Source organism: Spironucleus salmonicida, chromosome 5 (assembly GCF_000497125.1).
Source record: "Spironucleus salmonicida strain ATCC 50377 chromosome 5, whole genome shotgun sequence".
Classification (NCBI taxonomy): domain Eukaryota; phylum Fornicata; order Diplomonadida; family Hexamitidae; genus Spironucleus; species Spironucleus salmonicida.
Genome location: NC_090600.1, coordinates 1,481,163 through 1,504,427, shown reverse-complemented (window position 1 = coordinate 1,504,427; position 23,265 = coordinate 1,481,163). Strand labels below are relative to the sequence as shown.

At 26.1% G+C, this 23,265-nt stretch overlaps 15 protein-coding genes and 1 non-coding gene across 16 annotated transcripts; 9 read left to right on the top strand and 7 right to left on the bottom strand. All coding sequences in view use genetic code 6, as the record gives it.

Annotated features, from left to right (window-relative positions):
- Positions 1–185: 185 nt before the first annotated feature.
- On the top strand, positions 186–527 carry SS50377_25467 (Zinc finger domain-containing protein; the record flags this gene model as incomplete). The annotated part of the gene is made up of 1 exon (XM_067909299.1): positions 186–527. One exon carries the CDS (start codon positions 186–188, stop codon positions 525–527), a length of 342 nt encoding a protein of 113 aa, XP_067764120.1.
- A 671-nt stretch (positions 528–1,198) lies between these two features.
- SS50377_25466 (uncharacterized protein) lies at positions 1,199–1,723 on the top strand (the record flags this gene model as incomplete). The annotated part of the gene is made up of 1 exon (XM_067909298.1): positions 1,199–1,723. The coding sequence occupies one exon, from the start codon at positions 1,199–1,201 to the stop codon at positions 1,721–1,723; it is 525 nt and encodes a 174-aa protein (XP_067764119.1).
- Positions 1,724–2,048: 325 nt separating this feature from the next.
- Positions 2,049–2,501, top strand: SS50377_25465 (Eukaryotic initiation factor 4E-like protein; the record flags this gene model as incomplete). Its single annotated transcript, XM_067909297.1, has 1 exon — positions 2,049–2,501. The coding sequence occupies one exon, from the start codon at positions 2,049–2,051 to the stop codon at positions 2,499–2,501; it is 453 nt and encodes a 150-aa protein (XP_067764118.1).
- A 9-nt stretch (positions 2,502–2,510) lies between these two features.
- SS50377_25464 (Rad3-related DNA helicase) lies at positions 2,511–4,703 on the bottom strand (the record flags this gene model as incomplete). The annotated part of the gene is made up of 1 exon (XM_067909296.1): positions 2,511–4,703. One exon carries the CDS (start codon positions 4,701–4,703, stop codon positions 2,511–2,513), a length of 2,193 nt encoding a protein of 730 aa, XP_067764117.1.
- A 57-nt stretch (positions 4,704–4,760) lies between these two features.
- On the top strand, positions 4,761–5,213 carry SS50377_25463 (Eukaryotic initiation factor 4E-like protein; the record flags this gene model as incomplete). Its single annotated transcript, XM_067909295.1, has 1 exon — positions 4,761–5,213. One exon carries the CDS (start codon positions 4,761–4,763, stop codon positions 5,211–5,213), a length of 453 nt encoding a protein of 150 aa, XP_067764116.1.
- A 9-nt stretch (positions 5,214–5,222) lies between these two features.
- On the bottom strand, positions 5,223–5,381 carry SS50377_25462 (uncharacterized protein; the record flags this gene model as incomplete). Its single annotated transcript, XM_067909294.1, has 1 exon — positions 5,223–5,381. The coding sequence occupies one exon, from the start codon at positions 5,379–5,381 to the stop codon at positions 5,223–5,225; it is 159 nt and encodes a 52-aa protein (XP_067764115.1).
- Positions 5,382–5,527: 146 nt separating this feature from the next.
- SS50377_25461 (uncharacterized protein) lies at positions 5,528–8,623 on the top strand (the record flags this gene model as incomplete). The annotated part of the gene is made up of 1 exon (XM_067909293.1): positions 5,528–8,623. The coding sequence occupies one exon, from the start codon at positions 5,528–5,530 to the stop codon at positions 8,621–8,623; it is 3,096 nt and encodes a 1,031-aa protein (XP_067764114.1).
- Positions 8,624–10,013: 1,390 nt separating this feature from the next.
- SS50377_25460 (uncharacterized protein) lies at positions 10,014–11,741 on the top strand (the record flags this gene model as incomplete). Its single annotated transcript, XM_067909292.1, has 1 exon — positions 10,014–11,741. The coding sequence occupies one exon, from the start codon at positions 10,014–10,016 to the stop codon at positions 11,739–11,741; it is 1,728 nt and encodes a 575-aa protein (XP_067764113.1).
- Positions 11,742–11,751: 10 nt separating this feature from the next.
- Positions 11,752–12,285, bottom strand: SS50377_25459 (uncharacterized protein; the record flags this gene model as incomplete). Its single annotated transcript, XM_067909291.1, has 1 exon — positions 11,752–12,285. One exon carries the CDS (start codon positions 12,283–12,285, stop codon positions 11,752–11,754), a length of 534 nt encoding a protein of 177 aa, XP_067764112.1.
- Positions 12,286–12,431: 146 nt separating this feature from the next.
- Positions 12,432–13,760, bottom strand: SS50377_25458 (Transglutaminase/protease-like domain-containing protein; the record flags this gene model as incomplete). Its single annotated transcript, XM_067909290.1, has 1 exon — positions 12,432–13,760. One exon carries the CDS (start codon positions 13,758–13,760, stop codon positions 12,432–12,434), a length of 1,329 nt encoding a protein of 442 aa, XP_067764111.1.
- Positions 13,761–13,845: 85 nt separating this feature from the next.
- Positions 13,846–13,918, top strand: SS50377_t20079. Its single transcript has one exon. It is a non-coding gene; the product is annotated as a tRNA-Phe (tRNA).
- Positions 13,919–14,240: 322 nt separating this feature from the next.
- On the top strand, positions 14,241–15,794 carry SS50377_25457 (uncharacterized protein; the record flags this gene model as incomplete). Its single annotated transcript, XM_067909289.1, has 1 exon — positions 14,241–15,794. The coding sequence occupies one exon, from the start codon at positions 14,241–14,243 to the stop codon at positions 15,792–15,794; it is 1,554 nt and encodes a 517-aa protein (XP_067764110.1).
- Positions 15,795–15,924: 130 nt separating this feature from the next.
- SS50377_25456 (Transglutaminase/protease-like domain-containing protein) lies at positions 15,925–17,286 on the top strand (the record flags this gene model as incomplete). Its single annotated transcript, XM_067909288.1, has 1 exon — positions 15,925–17,286. One exon carries the CDS (start codon positions 15,925–15,927, stop codon positions 17,284–17,286), a length of 1,362 nt encoding a protein of 453 aa, XP_067764109.1.
- A 9-nt stretch (positions 17,287–17,295) lies between these two features.
- SS50377_25455 (RING finger-containing protein) lies at positions 17,296–18,369 on the bottom strand (the record flags this gene model as incomplete). Its single annotated transcript, XM_067909287.1, has 1 exon — positions 17,296–18,369. One exon carries the CDS (start codon positions 18,367–18,369, stop codon positions 17,296–17,298), a length of 1,074 nt encoding a protein of 357 aa, XP_067764108.1.
- A 121-nt stretch (positions 18,370–18,490) lies between these two features.
- SS50377_25454 (uncharacterized protein) lies at positions 18,491–21,511 on the bottom strand (the record flags this gene model as incomplete). The annotated part of the gene is made up of 1 exon (XM_067909286.1): positions 18,491–21,511. The coding sequence occupies one exon, from the start codon at positions 21,509–21,511 to the stop codon at positions 18,491–18,493; it is 3,021 nt and encodes a 1,006-aa protein (XP_067764107.1).
- Positions 21,512–21,559: 48 nt separating this feature from the next.
- SS50377_25453 (uncharacterized protein) lies at positions 21,560–23,215 on the bottom strand (the record flags this gene model as incomplete). Its single annotated transcript, XM_067909285.1, has 1 exon — positions 21,560–23,215. One exon carries the CDS (start codon positions 23,213–23,215, stop codon positions 21,560–21,562), a length of 1,656 nt encoding a protein of 551 aa, XP_067764106.1.
- Between the last annotated feature and the right edge of the window lie 50 nt (positions 23,216–23,265).

The following is a 23,265-nucleotide window of genomic DNA, read 5'->3' as shown; positions in this document are numbered from 1 at the left end:
TTTTAATAAATAGCAATTATAAATAGTTATCTAATTTTACTAGGCTTGGTAATATTGTAAATTATTCATCATTAAACAACAAACTAAAAATTATGTTTGATTATGCTTTATTCATTTTATTTATAGTATATTTAACATATATTCATTAATTAATTAATTTCTTTCTTTCCATATAACACTTTAAAATGGCAACTACACGTGGAAAGAATCATTCTCGTTCAAAGACCAAATACAATCGTAAACATGATACTGCTAAGTTAATGCCAGACTAAGTATTAGAAAGATTAACACCTGAGTAGTTAGAAGCAATTGAGAATAAAGCACCAGATCCATTTTTACCAGGTGAGGGTAAAAATTATTGCATATTCTGTGACTAGCACTTTATATCTGACCATAATTTGTAGCAACATATGAAGGGATCAGGGCATAAACTACGCATGAAATGCGTCCGTGACGGAGGATTTACGCCAAATGATGCTATGAAAGCAGCATGTGTATCGAAAGATCTTGGTTTGAAAAAGAAATGATTAGGATTTTTTAGATAAGACTTTATTAATATAATTAAATGTACATATTTAATTGAATGGTTTTCCATAAACTCAGTCTATGACAATAGAATTAGTGGATAGTGCATGACTATTGAGTACATCTTTATATAATTAAAGAATATGATCCTCATTAAATTCTACTACTAGTATAATGAAACTTAGAAGATCTTTATTTAAACTAAATAGTATTTATAAAAGCTTTATAGTATCCCTAAAAGTTATTTTTATTAATTTCTTATTGAAATTATAACATAGAACTATATACATATTTAACTTACTCATAATTGAATTTTATTGTATTTTGCAACTCAAGTTTACATTATAAATTAAATTTAGCAATCCAATTATCTTAAACGACAAAATTTATGAGTTTGTAGCTTGTGTAAGTTGCGTAATAATTATAAATTTGAAGTTTTATATATAATATGAATACAGATTATTAAATAATGAATCTAAATGATTCTAGATAACTCTCTGAAATTGAATTGATACTGTCTTCGTATGAATATAATCCCGAATAAGTTTAATAAACTTAAAAAAATTACTTAGTGTAAAATCTTCTATTCTTTTGCATAACACTTTTTAGCTTAATTTATGTATTACATCCTTAAATGGATATATAATATGATTAAATATTTCTACCTACTCAGATGCAATAGCAAAGAGCACATATTAAGTTTAAATCTTTGAATACAATAAGTGCAGATTCAATAGATTATATAGTTGATAATCTTCAGTTATTAAACAGAGCTGTTAAATATACAAAGAAATAGGCAAGAGGTTAATATAGGAATCCGACACTAATTAATGTTAAAAGTTATGAGTCTTGTTATCCAACTGTCGAATATGGTCAAACATAGATTTTGCTTTATCCAGGATATTTAAGATATTTAATTATCGGTCATCCAATAAATAATAGAGTTAATGCTCCAAAATATTTTAATATTAATATCACTCAATGTGATGGATAAGAATTAACTTTACCGTAGATTGAATTTGGATAAACTCATAAGTTAGAAGAATACTGGGATTTATATTCGCTTGGTGTCGTATCAGGAAGTTGTATAAGGAAAATTACGGTGGAATGGTAAAATAATAAATTAATATAGTGTTTATACTTTATTGGACTTTATGGAATTATTCTAGATATAGATATTAACAGCATTGGTTAATGAATGTTTATATTGATTGAATTTTAACTAAACATAAGTATTCATTTAATTTTGTATGCGACATTACTAACTCCTAGATTTGCTTTAACTTGGAAATATATGAAACGATGACTGAGAGAATGACCAAATTTTTATATTAATCTGATTCAAATTCTAAGGCAATATTACTTTATGTTTTAAGAGACATTAATACATTTTTCATTGTTATAAGCATGTCAGAATTAGGCTGATTAGGTAAATCGCATTCTAGTCTATCTATAATTATTTTCATTTAAAAATATATTTATTAATATATACTTAAAACAAAAGATTCAACCTTTTCTATTAAATGACGCTGGACGACATGTTAACTCTTCGGTTATAAATTCCGCAAACTGACAATATGAACTACACAGATTCTTTTGTATAAATAGTAGATACTGACAATATTGAAGACTTTTTACAAATTTATAGGTATATTAATATTGCTTCATTGAAAATATAAGGAGTATCAATTTTTAAAAATGGAATTAAGCCGTTAACTGAAGATGCATAAAATACAGGAATACGTCGTCTTAAATTCTAGGCAAAAGAGAACCCATCTGGTGTTTTTGATCATTTATTGTAATAATTAATCTCAGGTTATTTGGCAATCGAAGGCGTAAATGGGATAGAAATGAAAGCTAAGGGGTAAAATTTTTATTTTTTCGTATGGGTAGAGTAATAACATCATCTTAAGGTTAAAGGTGACATTGAAAAAGATTTTGATTGCGATTATGTTTTAGCGCAGCCCATCGTATGATTTTTATTATCACATTAACTTTGAATCAAATAGTAGTTTAATCATTTTTTATTGTTATGGTGTAAACTAATGTTGTGACGTTTTCCAAATAGTTTTGATATATGCCTCGTCATTGCTTATAACCCAATGCTGCCACATGTCATTAAAGATTACTGCCTATTCTGCCATTAATTCTAAACGTTTCTTTAATTAAATTTTTTAGATCATCATCTACTTAGTATTAATTAAATTTATTGATTAACATGTTGTTTATTATATTTATTAATCGGTATTTTAAAATACTATAGACGATGTAACTACATGTATATAACGAGTTTTTAACAATGTTTTCATTTGTTAGTATCGTTAGTCAACTAAAAATATGGATACCTGATCTGATGCTCTAAAAAAAATTTACTATAGTTTACTAAATGCTTACCAGTGATACCAGTATGTTCCGCTGTCTCCATAATATTTCATTTTTTCTTAAATTTAAAATTCATGTATAGGTAGAAACGGGATAGATACCAATAAAATTAATTAAACAAAAGAAAAATCCAAAAATACTCCTTATTAAAATTTTCCACTAAATACTGTTAGCAAAATAGTTTATTATTGTGAACTACTGTATTGAAACTATTAAACTAATTCGTCAAACTTACTTACTGCTGAATCTATAATCAAATTAAAAGTATAAAATTTTTAAAGCTTCTCGATAAATGATGTAATGTTAGATAAAAATTTGTAACTCGGAACGAATATTACAAAACCTTTGCTTTATTACTTCAGAATAAAATATTATACTACAAGTTATATATGTTTTAAATAACAAGGTGTAGACGAATATTAAAATGATCCGTCTAATAAGTAATCATTAACTTTTTCTACTATATTGATATTTTTTGATTTAACTTTAACATATATTAAACTTGAGAATGTTGTTGAAAAATTATATTCTAAAAATTGTTATTTTTATAAACTAGCTGATAGTAATATAATTGAAGCATATTTACCTACAAACGGTTTCATTACGTGTTTTGAATCTACTAAAGTGATGATTAATTAACCAGATTAATTTAAAATTTTAAAATACACTTGTTCGTCCTTTGGGAATTGACTTATCACTAACACCTTGTAAAAATTGTTATTGAGGTAAAAGTTTTTATCGTTCTTAAATGATTATATGATTTTTTGATCAACTGGATAATTGATATGTTCAAAAAATAGTTTTGCATCAACAATAGATTATTAAAAAATATCTACAAACTTACTTTAAACTTTAATTATATTTTAAAATAATTATACAATAGGTAGATATTCATTTTTTAAAATTTATTTAATTGCTATAATAAGTTTTTAAATATCTTTAATATTAAGTTAAAAATTATACTAGTCGCAACACGTTTAAATAAAATCATTTTATTCATTAATAATTAGTACAATCTACTTTTATTTTGCAATATTCGGAATTCTTTCATCAAAAAAATATTTATAAGTGCAGAAAATAATGTCTGCTTATTCTAAGTAGCTTTGATTAAAATAATACGGGCATATTTATTTTTCTCTAGTAAACTATACTAATTCATCAATATCCTATATCTAAGATTTACACTATCGAGAGTAATTATCTTTTTATAATAAAATATGCTTATCTGATTTATATTGACATAATTAATTTTTTACAAGGTAACTACAATAAATATCTAGAGAATCTTCCACATCCAGAAGATTAGTTTTCAGTGTTTAAAAACATAGATTTTGCCTAGATATAAGTGAAATTGTAGGTATATTTTTAACTCCAAGTTTTTTAATATCTTACGATAATTACTTGACGGACTACGTTAATTTAGTAGTTATAATGATAGTAACTTATTTAAGCTCCAAAAATTTTTCTATAATAACAAATTTTTCTATATCAAATATATGTTAATAATAAACTGAAGATTATACAAAATATATATCATCCCTATCAAGTATTGTTAAACAGACACGTTAATATATATTGATATGCGACATTACTAACTCCTAGATTTGCTTTAACTTGGAAATATATGAAACGATGACTGAGAGAATGACCAAATTTTTATATTAATCTGATTCAAATTCTAAGGCAATATTACTTTATGTTTTAAGAGACATTAATACATTTTTCATTGTTATAAGCATGTCAGAATTAGGCTGATTAGGTAAATCGCATTCTAGTCTATCTATAATTATTTTCATTTAAAAATATATTTATTAATATATACTTAAAACAAAAGATTCAACCTTTTCTATTAAATGACGCTGGACGACATGTTAACTCTTCGGTTATAAATTCCGCAAACTGACAATATGAACTACACAGATTCTTTTGTATAAATAGTAGATACTGACAATATTGAAGACTTTTTACAAATTTATAGGTATATTAATATTGCTTCATTGAAAATATAAGGAGTATCAATTTTTAAAAATGGAATTAAGCCGTTAACTGAAGATGCATAAAATACAGGAATACGTCGTCTTAAATTCTAGGCAAAAGAGAACCCATCTGGTGTTTTTGATCATTTATTGTAATAATTAATCTCAGGTTATTTGGCAATCGAAGGCGTAAATGGGATAGAAATGAAAGCTAAGGGGTAAAATTTTTATTTTTTCGTATGGGTAGAGTAATAACATCATCTTAAGGTTAAAGGTGACATTGAAAAAGATTTTGATTGCGATTATGTTTTAGCGCAGCCCATCGTATGATTTTTATTATCACATTAACTTTGAATCAAATAGTAGTTTAATCATTTTTTATTGTTATGGTGTAAACTAATGTTGTGACGTTTTCCAAATAGTTTTGATATATGCCTCGTCATTGCTTATAACCCAATGCTGCCACATGTCATTAAAGATTACTGCCTATTCTGCCATTAATTCTGAACGCACAGTAAGAAATTTTTTAATCAGTTCATATTTTATCAATTATTGCTTTAAATTAGTACATAAGAAAGGACAATAAATGTTTTTAATTTATGTTAAATAATAAATAATACTATATCTTAGGTAATTTTGCAAAAATGAATTCGTTTTAGTTAGAATAAGAACAACCATATTTTGCTGAATTTGACACATACAAAGCTTATTCATCTAATGTACTAACTCCATTATAGAATTTAACTATTACTTATAATAAAGTGCAGGTTTATGTTACTTCAGCGACTTAACGAATTGGTGAGACTAAGCTTATATAAAAACAAAATTAACCATGCCTTACATTTACTTCAAATTTCACTATATCTCCAAAAACATCACCATATCTTTCAGACTTATCATCCTTTTTTAATGTACAGTTTAAAACTTAAGCTACTACAACAGAAGGGCTTAATTATACAGCATATTTCCCAATAAAAGCAACTTAAGTACATGTAAATTTTATGTTCTTAAATGAAAATATTTAAATTTTTTAATCATCATGCAACATTTCAAGACCTTTTAAATTTAATATAAATCTAGAACTACCAGGTAAGCTTATTTGGATAATGAAATAATCATTAGACTCCAAACCCTTATCTTTTAACGGAGCTGAGTTTACGGTGCCATAAGTTAAGCAAGTGGCATTGAATTAACTTAAGAAGCATTTTTAATAACCGTTTGAGGAAACATAGCTAGATATAAATATTATGTAAAATGCTCAATAACTTTAAAACTACAAAGGAACTGTAAATCTTTTTGTTTTTGTAACCAAATGTGAAATAAATGATTATAAATTATCATTAAAATTTGGAATTTCTACAACTAGCAGTGAGTATATTGGTATAAGCTTTGAAAAACTAGATTAAGATCAAGTATATGGTGAAAAATCATTATTAAAGCGATTAATGATCAAAGGATGCCAAACTTGGGAATTAGTTGATCTACCAAAAATATTATACCTTTATAAATTTCAACCTTTTGCTGTTATTTAGCATAGTATTGAATTAAATATTGCTGATGGGAAAATTTAGTTTGATGCTTTTGGATAGTAGTTTTACATTAATGGTATGAATTTATTGGATGAAAAATAGAAAGTAGAAAAAGAGATCCAAGAATCAGCAGTAATATAATTGTAAAAAGAAAAAGAACTAATGTAAAAATAGAAGGATAAACTAGATTATGATAAACTTTAAGAAGAAAAATTAAAATAGGAAATTAAAAAATAAGAGATTTCCTAGTAGAAAAAATAGAAATAGTTTGAACTTCTTAAATTAAATGAAGAAGAAAAAAATCTTCTAAAATAAGAAGAGTTAAACAAATAATAATTGATTCAATAAACGAAAGACTAAGATGCGTAAAATTTAAAGAATAAATTGGAGCAAGAAAGGGATAAGATTAAAGAAAAGTAAAAATTAATTGTCCAACAAGAAATAGCGAGATAGAAAAAGTTAAGAGAAGACGCTGCTAGAAAACAATTAATAGAAAATACTAGTATAAGTCAATAATAGGCCGAAGGTAAAGATTCTAAAAATAAGAAAAAAGAGACAGGAAAATTGGTATTTATAAAAGAGCCAAAACCTTTAGAATAAACGAAAATATAACAGATCCAAGTAGATCATATCAAATAAGAGCCTAAACAGGAACCTTCGAAACCATAAGTCGACCAAGAATTGATTAATCAATAATAACAATATGTAAAAGATTAAAAAGCAATCCAAAGTGATGAGAGACTTAGAAAATTTTAAGAAGCTAGAGAAACTGACTAAATTACTTTAGAATAGCTTAGAAAATTAGTTATATAAAAGGAAGAAGAATTATCTACTAAGAAGGTTAATTTAATTGACAAGATAAAAAATAATAATGAAAAATCGCTATTGAAGATTACAATTGACGAAACTCAGAAAAAAGCATTATCTGATAGTGATATCGAAACAATAGTTGAGAAAGAATTAGAAAAAGATGTATAACATTTACATGCTCTTAAAATTAAATTAAAGGCAAAAGAATATCTTACTGATTAAATGTAAGTTTAACTGGCTTCTAGATTAAAGGAAAAAGAATAGCTAGAAGAAAAAAGAAAAATGTTAGATTAAAAGTAGAAAGAAAGACTGAAATACGAGCAAGAACAAAAAATAAAACAGTAGATGGAGGAGGAGGAATTTGTAGCTAGATATTAATAAGAACTATTATTCAGAAAGAACGTTAAAGAAAAATAATTAGAAGATAAAAAATAGCAATAAATTGTAAAATAAAAGTCAGATTAAATCTAACAGTAGATTGCTAGAGCATAAGCACAAGAACTCTAAGAATAAGAAAAGTTAGCAAAAGAAAAAAAAAGATAGGAAATTTTATAAAAAATTGAAAGGCAAAATTTAATTAAAAAAGAGGCGCAGATTTAAGAAAATATTAGAAGAAAAGCTGAAATGGAAGAACTAGAAAAACGAAAAAGTGAAAGAACTCAACGTTTAGAGGAGAAAAAGATACACTAATAACTACTGCAAAATGACCTCAAAGAAGAACAGCGCAGAATTAAACTAATAGAGATTGAAAATGACCGTATAGCAAAGGAAAATGAAGCTAAGCAAAAATAACTAAGATATACAACAATTCGTGAAATTAAAACCGACAATAGACCACTTAGAACTAGAAAATTCAACACAGTTTCAAACAAGTCTATATAAGACGATCTAAACCCTGAGTAAAATGAGATTTTTGAAGAAAATCTTAAATAACGTAGAGAAAAGCTTGCTAAAGATTTTGAAAAGACACAGGTCAAACTCCAAAAATCAAGAGAGCAAGCACTATAGAAAATAGCTCAAGAAGAGGAACTTAAGAAACTAGAGCGAGAGGGTATTGCGAGATTGACGCGAGAAAAATACTAATTACAGCGAGAAACAGAATTTTTAGCCGAGCAGGAACTCCAGCAGCAGAACATAGAAGCAGAGATTTCAAGACAGCAGTAGATCATCGAAAAATAGGCATTTGTACAAATTAAAGTAGAAAAATGGCAAAAATTTTGGGAAGTGGAAGAACAGAAGAGATTAGATTAGCTTGAAAAATCTAAGGTTTACTCTCCAACTAGAGACAATGCCAAACTTTCATGTTTTATGGAAATGCCAAAGTTAGTTTGTGTGCAGTTGGGAGAAAAAGGGAAGTCCAAGAGATCTCAAAGCAGCTTTGGGACGTCAAAGTGGTAATGATTTTGTTAAGTCATAAATTTTATGTAATCTTAAAAATGAAAATATTAGGGAAATAGGGCATGCATATTATTTATAAAATTATATTATTACTTTAAATAAAATTATAATTAAATTACACTACTCTTGTATGAATGTGTAATCATTGCTGTAGATTAATAACAATCTATAAATATTTCCCAATTCAGTAATAATGTAAATGATATGTTTGAATGTATTTAAAATTCAAATGATATTAGTTAAAAAATATAACCTTAACATGCAATTTTAAGTAAATAAAGTACAATAACTATAATCATACAAGGTAAGCACTATTTAAAAATATAAATCCTAATTCGATATATAAATTTTTATCAAATAAAAAGTAGCATACGTTGAATATCTTCAAAAATATAAAGTGTCCGTTAAATTTATAAATATTATTATACATTTGTTTATTTATTTCAAAATACTACCACTTAAATATCACCACAGTTACCTTAAATTATTAAATATAGATTATGCACATAGAAATAATATGTTCAGATAAATATCCTTACCAGTTTTAATAATTATATATACTATTAAGCAACCCAACGTCTCCAAACGAGCTCTGTATTTTTTGATTTTCTAAAAGATCAAGTGGAGATGTTTAGTTGTTTACAAATTATATATTTATCTGTTTTTCAAAACCTAGTCAATCTAATATAGCATAACGAAATTATATCTAAATCAATGTACTTAATACTTTCGCATAAATAATTATAATCATAAACTTTATTGAAAAGCTAAACTCTAAAATGAGAAACATATAATTATCATTATATCAGTAATAAACAAATAGTCTTAATTAAAAAATTTGGTTTGATTTAGCCGAGTAAAATAACTAAGAATATTAATCGCAGATTATATTTATTGCAAAAATTATGAACTTATATAAATAATTATGATAAAGACTATTTTATATAGAGTAATTCTTAAAGTAAAATGTAAAGATTAATCAATAAATATTATTAAAAATATAATAATACTTAATTTTGATATAAATTGTATTATACTCAAACAACATATAGTTACCATCTAATATCAAAATTTTAAATTATCCAAATGTGTCATTATAGACTATAATAAGCAGAGCAATATTTTAAAACGTTATATTTTTATATTTTGTGAATAGTTGAATTTTAGTAAATATATATTATTATATATATTAAATAATATACTTTTTACTTTTAGTAACTCATATAATATAAATATATAGTTTTTTAAACTGGTAAAATATCAGACAGTTTGATATTTATTAATATCTAATGTTATATTAAGTAAACAATAATTTAGCTACTAAAATATATATAATATACTTTTACTTATATTACATATTAATATTTTATATTAATATATTAAATATAATAAAATGATTCTAAATTCGTCTTAGTAAAAAATCTAAACTCTGGATGAAATTTAGTCCCAACAAACATGCCAAGCTATCATTTTGTGCTAAAATTTAATTATTTCTGGTTATTCTTAAAGTCCGTTTCCAGCAGTCCTCTATCTAGATTTATCTCTAAATTGCCTTAAAAATTTATATAAACTTGACATTACATTTCCCAATTTGTAGGTTTTAAAGGTTAGTGGTAACAATTTAGTAGAATTTTCTGGCAATAATTTTAAGTACTTGAAATATCTAGACTTATCAAAGAATCAGATTAAATCATGTTATAAGATTCCAAAAACCTGTATTTATATTAATTTAGCAAATAATTTATTAGACGAGTTTATTTTAGTTTCAAATGTAGTGATACAGGTAGATTTATCAAATAATAAGTTAAAACTTATTTAGATTTCTTCAGATTCATTATTATCTATTGATATTTCATATAATTAGTTTGAATCTGTCAACTAACTAGTTTGCTTACTCCATTCAAGCTAGCTAGAATATATAAAAGTTAACAATAATCAATTTTCTATATTTAGTGATTATGAGATATTGGAATTGTATGCTTAGTTTGTTGGTCAATCTTAGATTGATTTCCCTTATAGCTAACTGATTTGCACTTTTAATTCTGTTCTAAATGTTGTAATTCGATAGGATTCTTCAATTGATAAAAGGATAAACATATCGTAAATGGAATAAAAATAAAGTGGGTTTGTATCTAAAATCGGAGAATATGAAGTTAGTAATTTTTTATTTGATTACGATAAAAATTTAAAATATAAACATCGCAAATAGTCTATTTTACCTGAGATTGATACTATATTAAAATTTCCTAGTGAAATATAGTTATGTAACTCAAAAGATAGTGAATAAGATTAGACCTATGATAAAAGATTTTTATTCCCATAACCGTAAATTATATTTCATGAATGGAATTTATGGAAAGATAACTAATCCTGCCCGTTACCATAATAAGCTTATTTATAGATAATTCCGCATGCTAATGTTAAAAATGAAACATTATAAAAGTTATCAGAAAAGATAAATTGGGCTAATAAAAACGAAAAATTTAAAGAACAATTAGAACTTTACTTAATTTAGTTGAACTAGTTGTACACATTTTAGTTTTATGGAATTAATATTTTTAATATGAATGAAAGCGTTAATTGTGATAATGTTTTATAAATGTAGCCTATTTTATCTAGAATAATGGAGATAAATCCGAATTATTTCTCATTACCCAGAATTATGTTATAAGATAATATAATATAACCTTAACGTTTAGATAGATTTAATATTAATACAGACGAATCATTTTTCTACATCTCTAAACTCGAATTTTATAACTGTGATTTAGACTTTATGAATTTTAGCGAAAATTAGGATTTATCACAGTGTGTAAAATATTTAAAATTAGTGGATTGTGGATTAAAACAACCTAATCATCTCCTATTTTTAAGTTATTTTTAAGCAATAGAACATTTAGTAATAATTGATGAAGTAATAAAAGATGGATTTAATCATTCACTTGGTGCAGCAATAAGTTGCTGTCATAGCCTATAAACTTTTAATGGAGAGAAGTTTGAGAATCTTTACTAAACAGAAATACTAAATTGTAACGTTTAAGAAAGAATTATTAGCAAAATACTCAATAAAAAATTTGAATAAGTTAATTTACCTTATGTGAATACTGCTATTTTTGATTGATAAATATTATTCACTATATTAATAAAAATTATTATATATCCTACATTGAAAATCCGTCAAACTATACTACATGCCATTTTGATACTATATCCATAATTATCTATGAGTTTGTGGAACGAGGAAACATCCAATTTTAAATCTGAGCTGTAGATTCAAGTTGATATTCTCTCACAATAGATAGTCTATATTTTTATAATCTACTCCCAATATTTTTCCTTGTAAATGTATTAGCTCCCATACAATATAAAATTTATTTAGGGCTAACTGATTTAACTCCAATTGCTTATACAATAATAGCAAATTTATTATTTTACTGTTAATCCCAAGATGTATATTACTTAACTTCACCTTTAAGAAATTTCTTAGACTGAAAGCTATGAAGTTCTTCTGAACAAAGTTAAATAGAGTCATACGTACCTATAAGGGAAGATACTTTGACATATAACTCATCTTTAAATTTTTTAAATTCTAAACTAGTCTCAGGTTCATTGATATATGGTCTTTGATAAAAATCTTGAAAAGAGTTGTCTTATACGTTACTCATTCTGCATATAATTTTTATACATATATAATAAATATAAAGTATATTTATAAATGATAGATTTACTGTAATTGAAATAATATTGTTATTTTTATTAATTAAATGCTTTTTTCATTCATATATCAATTAATATATAATTTATCACTATATCAACATTTAATTAGAAATACTGATGCAGAACTATTACCACTATAATTAATTTAGTCCATATCTTTATATATACCTAGTTTCTTTATGCTTTAAAATATTTTGCCTAATTCAGAAAGAATTTTACCTTTTACTGATTCATAGTCTGAATGAAAATCTATAATAATGAACATACCATAATACTTTTATTCGAATACTTTTATAAAAGATTACTAGAGCTCCTCTATAACATTATTATTGATCTATGAAATTTCATATGGAAAACTATAATAATTGTCACCTTGCGAAATATATAATCGAATGGAGTGCTTAATATTTAATTCATCAAATTTAAGTCCCATAATATTTATTTTGGCATCAGTGTAACGTTTACTACACCACTATCCTGATATTAGAATATCTTCTAATTTATTACCTTTAGGATCTAAAAATATATCAATATATTGCTTATCAACTGATTTAGCTATTATTTTACCTAGTTCTAAAGCGGTAGATGGTGTATACCCTGAAATAAAAAGAGGATTATAGTAATTTGATAAACATTCAGGTTTGTTATATGCTAGAGCCATATTCTATATGCAATCGTCAGAAAATGAAAAATAGGACTAGCTAATACAAGTATATAATGTTTATGCTGGTATGTAACAATCTACGTTAGAAAAAGAATTATTTTAAAAGATTGTATTAAAATAATGGATACAATTGCCTATTTTAGCTTTATTAACAATTGAAAATATATTTAATTTATTTGACAAATAAGTAAATGCCTTAGAAATTCCTAACGGGGTAGCTTTTTTAGATAATAAACACAATATTGAATTATATTCAATATTATCAGAATTTGCACATTAAAACTAAGTTAATAGATTAAAAATATGATGAAATTTATCATAGTCAGAAGTTAGAATTAATAATGGTTGTATTAAAGATTCGACTATAGACTCTATTTATTTTTAATAATTTTATGTATCAGATTTATTAGGTCTTTAGAAAACTAAAGTTTTAATAAATTCTCCTTACAATATATAAGTTTATAATGTAAAAGGTAACAGTTCAGGAAAATCTAAATTAAGAACATCAATAAGTATCTAAATACTTTATTTATCAATATATTCTATAGTAATCTCAGATTTTCCATCTAGAAGTTGCTTTGCTACACTGAATATCAAATTTTCAAAGGCTTACGGTTGCTACTTTGAATAATATCTATAAAAATTCGGTACTCCATTAGTTAAAACTGTATCTTATTTATTTAGTGGTTATTTTAGTGGTTTTTCTAGTGATTAGGATAATTGTATTTCTGAAGGTTTTACGAATTTAGTTTAGCGCATTTAAAATTAAACTATAATATTTTATTAAATATAATACAATGAAATTATTAATATGTATTAAATTAAATTATTATTATTATTATAAGCCTGTTTAGCTCAGATGGTAGAGCGTCAGACTGAAGTTCTGTCGGTCCTTGGTTCGATTCCTAGAACAGGTATTTTTATATTCATACTGAAACCAAACTATCTAGGTTTAGAAATATAGGAACATACTTTAATACTGTCGGTTATCAATATTTATATGTAATTCTATATTTTATGATTTTCAATTAAATTATATTCTCTTTTTGACAATAAATAGAAATTAATTATATATAATAAATTTTGCTAATGTGGTATCATACATGACAATCTCAATGTTATTAACATCTTACGCTAAAAAGTAATAGATACTTATATGTAATATAGTATATAATATTATTGCTAAAAGTTATAATTAATAAATTATATTAATATACTAATGTATTTTCAAACTTTATAATGTCGACATAATCTGTAAAAAAGATTATGGAGCGGGCGCAGGCTTTAAAATAAAGGCTTTCACAATCAGAAGATAGTTAGTAGTAAATAGTTCCATAGGCTGCAACTAATTAAACTATTTATTCGTAATAAAAACCATTGGTACCAAAATAATAATAAATAGATCCAATTTACTTATAGAAGTAAAAGGTTTTAGTTATCCCTAATTAAGATGTACCATTTCTATGCCTTTTAGCTATTACTTAATTTAGTTATTCAGATAATTTGGTTACACTTTCTCCTACAAATTCTATAGACAATGTTAAAATTTGTTTATGTTAACCTCCATATACACAAACTGATGATCCTACATTATTATTTGATTTTTAAGAGATCTAGTAGATATCTGCATAATTGCAAGTATAAGATTAAGGAGAATCATATATAATTGGGACTGCTCCTATATTAACTAAAATTTAATTGAATGATATGATATTAACAGAATAAAACAAAAGAAAATATTCTAGAAAAACTATCTCCGTTGTAGAAAAGTATCATATTTCAATTAAAGCTAATAAACAAGACTCTATGACGCAAGGTGGGCTTATTATAGGGTAGTTGGAATGTATTTTATTTGCAGGTGGTTAAAATTTGATTGAATTTTAATAAAACATTATTAATAAAAACAATACGCTTATTAAGCAATACTAGGCTTTAAAACCAAACGCTTCAGATTTCAATGTATAAACTGAGGATTAAAAAATTATTGTATTAAATGATATGGAAAATTTTAGAAAAGTGGGATTGGTTTAGATTATTTTAAGAATTTCCTAACTCGCATTCAAATCAGATGAAGAATTTACATAAATTTATGTTAATTTTTCACTTTAACCAGACTCTAAAATGCAAGCTTTAATAGGATTTCAAAATAGAAATTTCCTTAAAAATGATTAGAAATAAATTACTTCAAAATCGTTTCCTGTTACTAAAAGTAAAAATATTTAAGTATCTGAAATCAATTTTTCAGTTGGATTAAATATGAACTTAACTTAAGAAAATGTCAATTATTTAAAGAATGGACATGCATTTTTAGCTATTTTCGGAATAAGCAATTAAAAAATTAAAAAACTTATAGGACATCAGCTAGTTTAAATTTCCTAAAGTTAGGATAGTAAATGGATAAGTTTAAAATAAGGTGGGTATGTTTTTGGAGATCTTAGTATTATTAAAGGTAGTTAGTTAGAAGATTTTATCAGCTACGAATAATTTATTAATTAAAAAGGTCTTCCAATGGAATATGAATTTGAATTTCCAATATAAGAAGATTTATATAATAATAAAATCTAATAACAATAATTTTTGTATTCTAATACCGTTTAGCATGCCCTAACTGGCCTTAATTATACTCCGTTCAAGACGATAGAAAAATAAGATATATAGCAAATTTTAAGAAGCAAAGTAAATCCTTTACTAAGCTAGGTAGGTCCATTGCGCTCAGGTGAAAACTTTTAATCTGAAATAGGATAAATAATGAATATTGGAAACTAAATTGAAGATTTATTTAATGAGGATTGATTGGCATACGATTGTGGTTCAAGTAAATTATTTTTACATTTAATTAATATAATTCACTACCGTACTTCTATTTTTACATCATAAAATATTTATTATATATTGTATAAAATTATTTGCTCAAAAGTTAAAAATGAATCCTCTAGCCTCTGCTGCACCTTATTAAATTTCACCACCTTAACTTGTTGCTTCTGCACCTTAGAAATATCCATTCGCAGAATCAAAAGTATTCTCTATTGGTAATGTTCCAGATCATTTAAGATATAATACATTGTAGTTATCATAAAAGCTATAGTAAATAGTATTTTAAATTGCTAAGACCATAAAAGAGAATAAAGATGTATGTACTTTATCTGAAGCAATTACTAAAGAAGAAGGTTCTCAAGTATTAATGGCGTTAGATCTTGATTTTCCAGAATTAGTTTATCATGGCTTAATTTAAAAATTAACAAATGGTAAACTAACAGGAGTTTAAGTATCATTAATGCCAGTTACTGATTTTATACATCATAATGCTAAAATTGATGCTATAATTAGAGGGATTAAGACAACTGCTGGTATGAATTCTGATTGGGCAAAGGCAAAGGTTATTTACGAAACTGTAGTTGGAACCGTTACGTTTGTTAATGATTAGAATACTTCAACCTGTTCTAGGTGTTGCTTATCTACTGGGCTTGGAACTATATTTGGAATTGCAAAAGCATTCCATTACTTATGTAACATGCTCGAAGTAACTTGTATTTCTGCAAAAGCAATGTAATAAGAAAAATTCACTTAGATATTCAACTGTGTACTTATTAATAAGAAATGGTCTAATATAGATTGTGGCATTGGAATACAAATGCGTAAAAAAGAGCTTACTTATGGATATTTCTGTTTCCCTGACAAGTGGCTCAGAGAAATGAAAATTTTATCCTAAAAGCCAACATGTACTTCTTTAGAGAACACATACTATTATGTTGAAGGAGGTTTAATTATTAGTTAAAATTAGTAGGACACTATGAGTAGAGTTGCAGCTAACTAGTTATATTAAGGAAAGACCTTTGCAGACTATATGTTTTTAACTCCTAATCCTGCAGATGATTTCAAGGCTTTGGTAGCTGCAACTACTTGGGGAATCCATAGATATACGTAAAAAACTTAAATTGATACGATGCACTAATCTATGGATTTATATTGTAATGTCCCTGTTTTTAGACTTAATTTTAGTCAGTTAGAAACTAGATATCATGTATTTTCTTAAGAAATCGCAATCTGTAGCCCATAAGTTATCGCTGCAGTTGGCGTAGAATTTTCAAAAATGATTAATTCAAATATTAGAACTATCTTCTTTGTATTTTAAAGCAATACTGACTACGAATCTATCAGTAAATAATTTTTAGACCATTTTGGTAAAATTATCTCTGAAGCAAAAAAGCATGATATGGTAGAAGACATCGGAAACTTTAGTTATGCTGGTGATGCATCCGCTAAAATAATGCAAATTACAGTCTGATTTCATTTTTCACGTAAACTCCCACGATTATATTTCCTCCTTATAAAATACTAAAATTCGATTAAAATCATTTTTATCCTCTGCATACTGACTAGCAGTTAGTTGAAATTTCCGTGTCTCATGTGAAAATTCAGATGCTCTATGATCTGAAAATGAAGTCTGAAGATTAGAAGCTAATGTTTATATTAAAATTGCTTTCTCATTTAAAACTTAGTGAATATCATCAATAAGATCATCACAAGAGAACCTATCTTCATATAATTCCCTTCTCTTAGTGAGATACTATATTCTTAGCTTAATGACTTTCTCAAGTCGCAATTCTAGCTTACATTCTATATCCTCTAAATGATCGATCTCTGTTTAAGTACGTTCTATTAGTTACTCTAATTACTCAATTTTTTAATTTAAAGATATCAATTGCTCTTATATCTGAAAAGCTGTTTGATTAGTGTAGTGCTAGCTGCTTGTTTACATTTTTGATTTTAACTATGACATCTTACGAGTAGCAGTACGCATTTCTAAATCGTTAGAAGATAAGTGAACTTTGAGTCTTGTAATCATTTTTTAATCGTAATAACTCATTTTTAATGTATTTTAAAGTTAAATCCTTAGTGACTGCGACTATTTGTTTAAATATAATATGAGCTTATCGTGTTCGTCTTACGCTTCAGATAGCATATTCCCTGATTATGATAGTTTTAGATCTTTCTAGGCTATTGTAATCCTTTCATATACTAGCTCCTATGCATCTCTCAAACATATTATTTTATCCCTAAAATGAGTTTTTTATTTTTAAATAGAATAAATAGTTTCTTTAGTCTAGAGTTCAGTCTCTATAGCAGATATCTTGAGTGATTCATTTTTAGTGTACTCTAAAAATAAATCTCTAATGGCTGTTGTTAAAAAAGCAACCATATCTTTAGCTGCTCTTTCTTATAATGGTAATAATGCTCTGCAAACTGGGCAAGTTCTTTACGATGAAGCAATGAGCAACTCATAACATTTTTAATGCATCTAATGGTGACAATCTAGTAAGCATATATCGTTTATAATATCGTCTAAACACAAGGGGCAGGTTTCCATTATGTGCGGATTGCTATAAATATTATATCATATATTTTATTAATGTAATAAGAAGGAATTTTAAAAAGTCTGATAAAAAAGATGTTAAAAACAACACAGCATAAAATAAATGTAAATTACATCAAATTACTTAACAAACTTATAAAGCAGTCTTCCATTTTAAGTTATCATCTAAATTCTCAATCTCTTTAGCAGTAATTATGCGGTTATCATCATAAATTCTATGTAATATACCAAGTTCTCCACCAATTGTACCATATATATAAACTCCCTTTTACAAGCATTTAATACATAATATTTAGCCACCAATATCTCCAGTAAATTCAATTTCTAATTTATTATTAAAAATAGTAAGTTTTCCATCTGGGGCGGCTAATATAATTTCTGATCCATCAGTACAAACGACACCTTTACCTTTTACTCTTTTTATGTTTTTAAATTCAGTTCTAACTTTAGTATCACTTATATTAGATACAAATATACCTTTAGCAATATCACTAAAAACAACTAAATTATCACATGTCGAAATACTTGTTGCAAAGACACATGTGGATATCCACCCAGTTTCGAATAGTTACTATGGAATCCCATGTATTTATTGTGGAAGGAAAGCAGATTACAGCTCCATATATTCAAACGCGATAATATTTTGTTCACAAGTAGCATAAAGTCTTTATTTATCGCAAGACAATTGATATACTCCTTAATTTGTTGCAAACCTAGCCTTTTCAACTAAAATTTCTTTAACTAATTAAAAAATGACTATTAGTCCTGAATCTTTAGATTCTGTTGGAACTACAAAACCGGCACAAATAAAATCTTAGTCAAATCTTCCTAGTCTTGCACTAATTAGTGTGGTTATATGATGATTAGTAAATTCTAAGAATGAAATTTCCTACTTATTTGCATACAGTGAAATTCTGGATACAAGTTTTTTGGATGGAGGGGATTCTACTTGTTAAATATCGAGAGATTTAATCTATTTTAAATACCCAGACTATTAAATAATTGACTGTTAGGCTTATTAAACAACAGAAGTTGATACTTCAGTTGTTTTAACAGATCCAAATACCAAGTAATCTTGGAGTTAACATACAGATTTTGATAATGTATTTGTTTAGATATTTTGTAAGCAGTATGATTTAAATATATCTGTCATAAATAATAAATTCTACTAGTTAAATGCTAAAGTTATGTTGTTTTCCTAATGGGAAAAAATTATTCCGTCAAATACTTAAGTAATTACATCATTTTTAAGCAAAAATTATTGATTTGTCATATCAATTGCATAAATATCATTATCTGTAATTTATATACCTTTAAGGCCATTAAGTTGGTAAAAATTATAATCTATGCAATAATAATCTTGTACCTAATACACACCGACTTCACCATTTTTATGCCCAACAATTAACTAATTGTGAATAAACTATAGAAAAATAACTCCAACCTAGAGTTGGCAGGCATCTTAGCTAAATGGACACGCTGCCAATTTTCCCGAAACAAGTGATGCAAGTAGAGCTGGCCTAGTACAATTTGGCGGTATATTACCATCTAGGAGAGAAAACATATTCATATCTATTGTATCCACTGAAAAATCTTTATCTGTTAATGATTAAATTATCGTCTAATGATCTTTATATAGAATAGAATAGGGTATTTAATTATAAATTAAAGCAATTAAATTATCTTCATTAATTGCTGCAGAAAGGAGTTATTATTATATTTCATCAATTTATATATGTTAAATCGTAGGTATATCAAAAGAACCAATAACTGAAATAAAGTTATCTGTTAGTGTAACTATTAGTTTTGTATACTATGGTGAACATGTACAAGATAAAATACGTCTGTTTTCTGCGAAATCTGTTACAGTATAAGATTTTACTATCTCACATGATAGGTTGAAGAATTTAATTATAAAGTCATCAACAATCACAATATAAATTTCTTCGTTAATTATAATCCCAAAATATCTACAGTATTCTGACATATCGTTATTAATAGGCTAAAGTTATTTTAATTGATTATTCTCATAAAAATATAAATTATTTCCTTCTGTATCTTAGTGCTTGAAATTAACCTAAAATAAAACTTTACTCTTCGTTTAAAATAAAACACAAACATTATCAATATTTTATAATAAATCGACTTCGCGTAATGAACTAGATTTCAGTATTTTAGTTAACCACTTAATGCCACCGGTTCTTTCCATACCTGTTGAACATATAATTTATGAATCTTTGATTGTAATATCATGGATAGGTGAAAATGTTGGCTATCTAGCTAAAATAGTTTTTTCATGAAAATTCACAATAACAGAATCTCCAGATTTTGATCCTAAGAATATACAATTCTCTTATATAAATGTCATACTGTTTGCTTATGAAACTACAAAAATGATTTCAGAAATCATTTTTGCACCGTCATAGCTAACTTTAATTAAATGACCACATGTATCTGATATGAAGATTAAATTGCCAAATGAAATAGCACTGACAACATTAGAATTTTATAATACAAATGTTTAACTTTTTCCTTACCAAGGATCATAAAGTATAGACATACTAGTTCCGAAGGCAATTATTTAATCAGAATATTCTACAAGATCCCAAATATCCTCTTAAACTTGTTATGGAGTTGACAGTTTATCTCCTTTCGTGCATTATATCCATACTTGATGAAGAGAATCTGAGAAAAGAACAGCGAGCCCAAATTTTCCAAGGATAACTTTCCTTGGAAATGCATATAAAAAGGTATCAACATTCTATGAAAATGAACCAAGCTGCAACACAGATTATGTACCAACAAAACATGCAGCTTAATTATCTTTAGAAGAGCAGCACTCTTAATAGTTTGGATTTTCCTCTATAGTCTGATAATGTAAAGCATGATCGAATGAGAGTTTAGACAATTTATTTTTAAACTAAACGATGATATAAGATTTACAATCTTGAATTAAAGGTGTGGCTAGTTATATTGTTTCCTCCATTATGAACGCTTACACTACATCTAGTGTGTAGTTATTCAATATATGAATACAGTTAGTAGTAATTTAGATTAATTATTCTTATTTCTACGTGAAGCCTAGTAAGAATGAGTTTAAAACAACAGTTGAGTTTACAATTGGGTATTTAAGCATTTGATTTTAACAAGTAATATATTAATATATAATATCAATAATAATGTTTCATTTATTATCCAAGTAAAACTATAAATTACGATCTTCACGCAATTACTAATATAGCTATGTCTCAGTTTGTTAAAAAACAATACCTTAAAAAAGTTTATGCATTTATGTCAAGTAATTCTTTTGACCAATAACTATAGTATTAAGTTGTTAACTTTCTTTATTATTATGTTGTTTAGAAAGATTAATATCAAAAATATCTAGAAAATTGAGAGCATCTTCTGTAATATCAGGCTTTATTTCAGAAGTATTGATTGTCACATGACTAGCACAAAATGGTTCCTAAACAGTAGGCTCAATAGTCCAATTTGCTGACTTTTCTAGAGGTTATTGACTTGGGCCTTGTAGTCTTTTTATATGTTAGTTAATAGCCCTAGCTTCTAGTTCAGAAGTCTTAGCATTTTATGAAGTCTAAATTCGTCTATGCTAATCTAAAACTGTATTTCCATTTGTTATAGGAGTGAAAGTGCATTCGGGATCGATATCTTGATTCGGTTTTAGGTTGGATATAACCTTTTTCTTTTAAATTGCTGCTTATTTTCTTTCCTCAAACGTTGTCTTAACCTAATATTAACCAACTTATGGCTTGAAAGTAAACTCACCATCTTGCTTTATTTGATTTTACTAAAGTTACTGCTTCTTTTGTTAGATTACTTCAGCCATTTTGTAAAGTTTGTTATTAGCATCTCCATTTCTTTCTTTAGTGATCTCAATAGTTTTAGAGTTCAGAATTGGTTAGAACTCGTGTTCTTCAACTTTTAGTTTATTTGAATAATTACGCTTTCCCTCAACAATGGATTCATTCTTCTTCTACAAATACTCATATGACTTGTCACTAGCTCTAAAATTACGCATTTCACGATCTTCATCTTCTTTTATTAACCTACTCAACGTAAGTTTATCTAAAGATTATTCATGCCTTTTTAAAATATCATTTTCTCTGAATTAGCTAAAATCCGATGGTATTTTACTTTATTTCAGAAGTATATTATTATCGACATTAGGTTTAAATGCACTATTATATAAGTTATTAAATACATTTTGCGGAACTCTAGGTTTACTCTTAGCTTTTGCTGTAATTTATGGCTAAAAAGTTCCTAACACTTCAGGAGATGGTATTTCAACATATTTTTTGAGGGCTTCTGCTTACTACAAAATTAATCTATCCTATACCTTCATGTTTGAAAATTTATTTTTGCTTGCTAAAAAGTCAGATCTATTTTTAGCCTATCGTTCTACACCCACCGCCAACTATTCATCTATTTTAATATTTTGCTGATTCCTTTTTGTATCTTTCTTCTTTTATACAATATCATTCCAAATATAAAGGGATTCAATAACTGGTTTATCACGCTAAAAGTCTTATCCCATTTTTGTAATTTCTGGTTTATATGTAAATAATTTTGCGTTTTCCAGTTATTTCTACTCAGTCCTTTAATCTTTTGATTAAGGTGAATTTAATGTGTAAATTCTCTCAATAATTGATTTATTTCCGTCAATTAAAAGCTTTTATTGTGCTATATTTTATGATGTCTAGTTTATCACAGGAGACTACTAGGTTTAATACATTTACTATCTCAATTAGTTTATTTTTGACTCCTTAGCCTTCTTAAATTTTTCTATTTTTTCTCTATATGAAATATCATAATTTGACATTTTAAATCTAGTTGCTTATATTTATTATATTATATATAAAATGATGCATT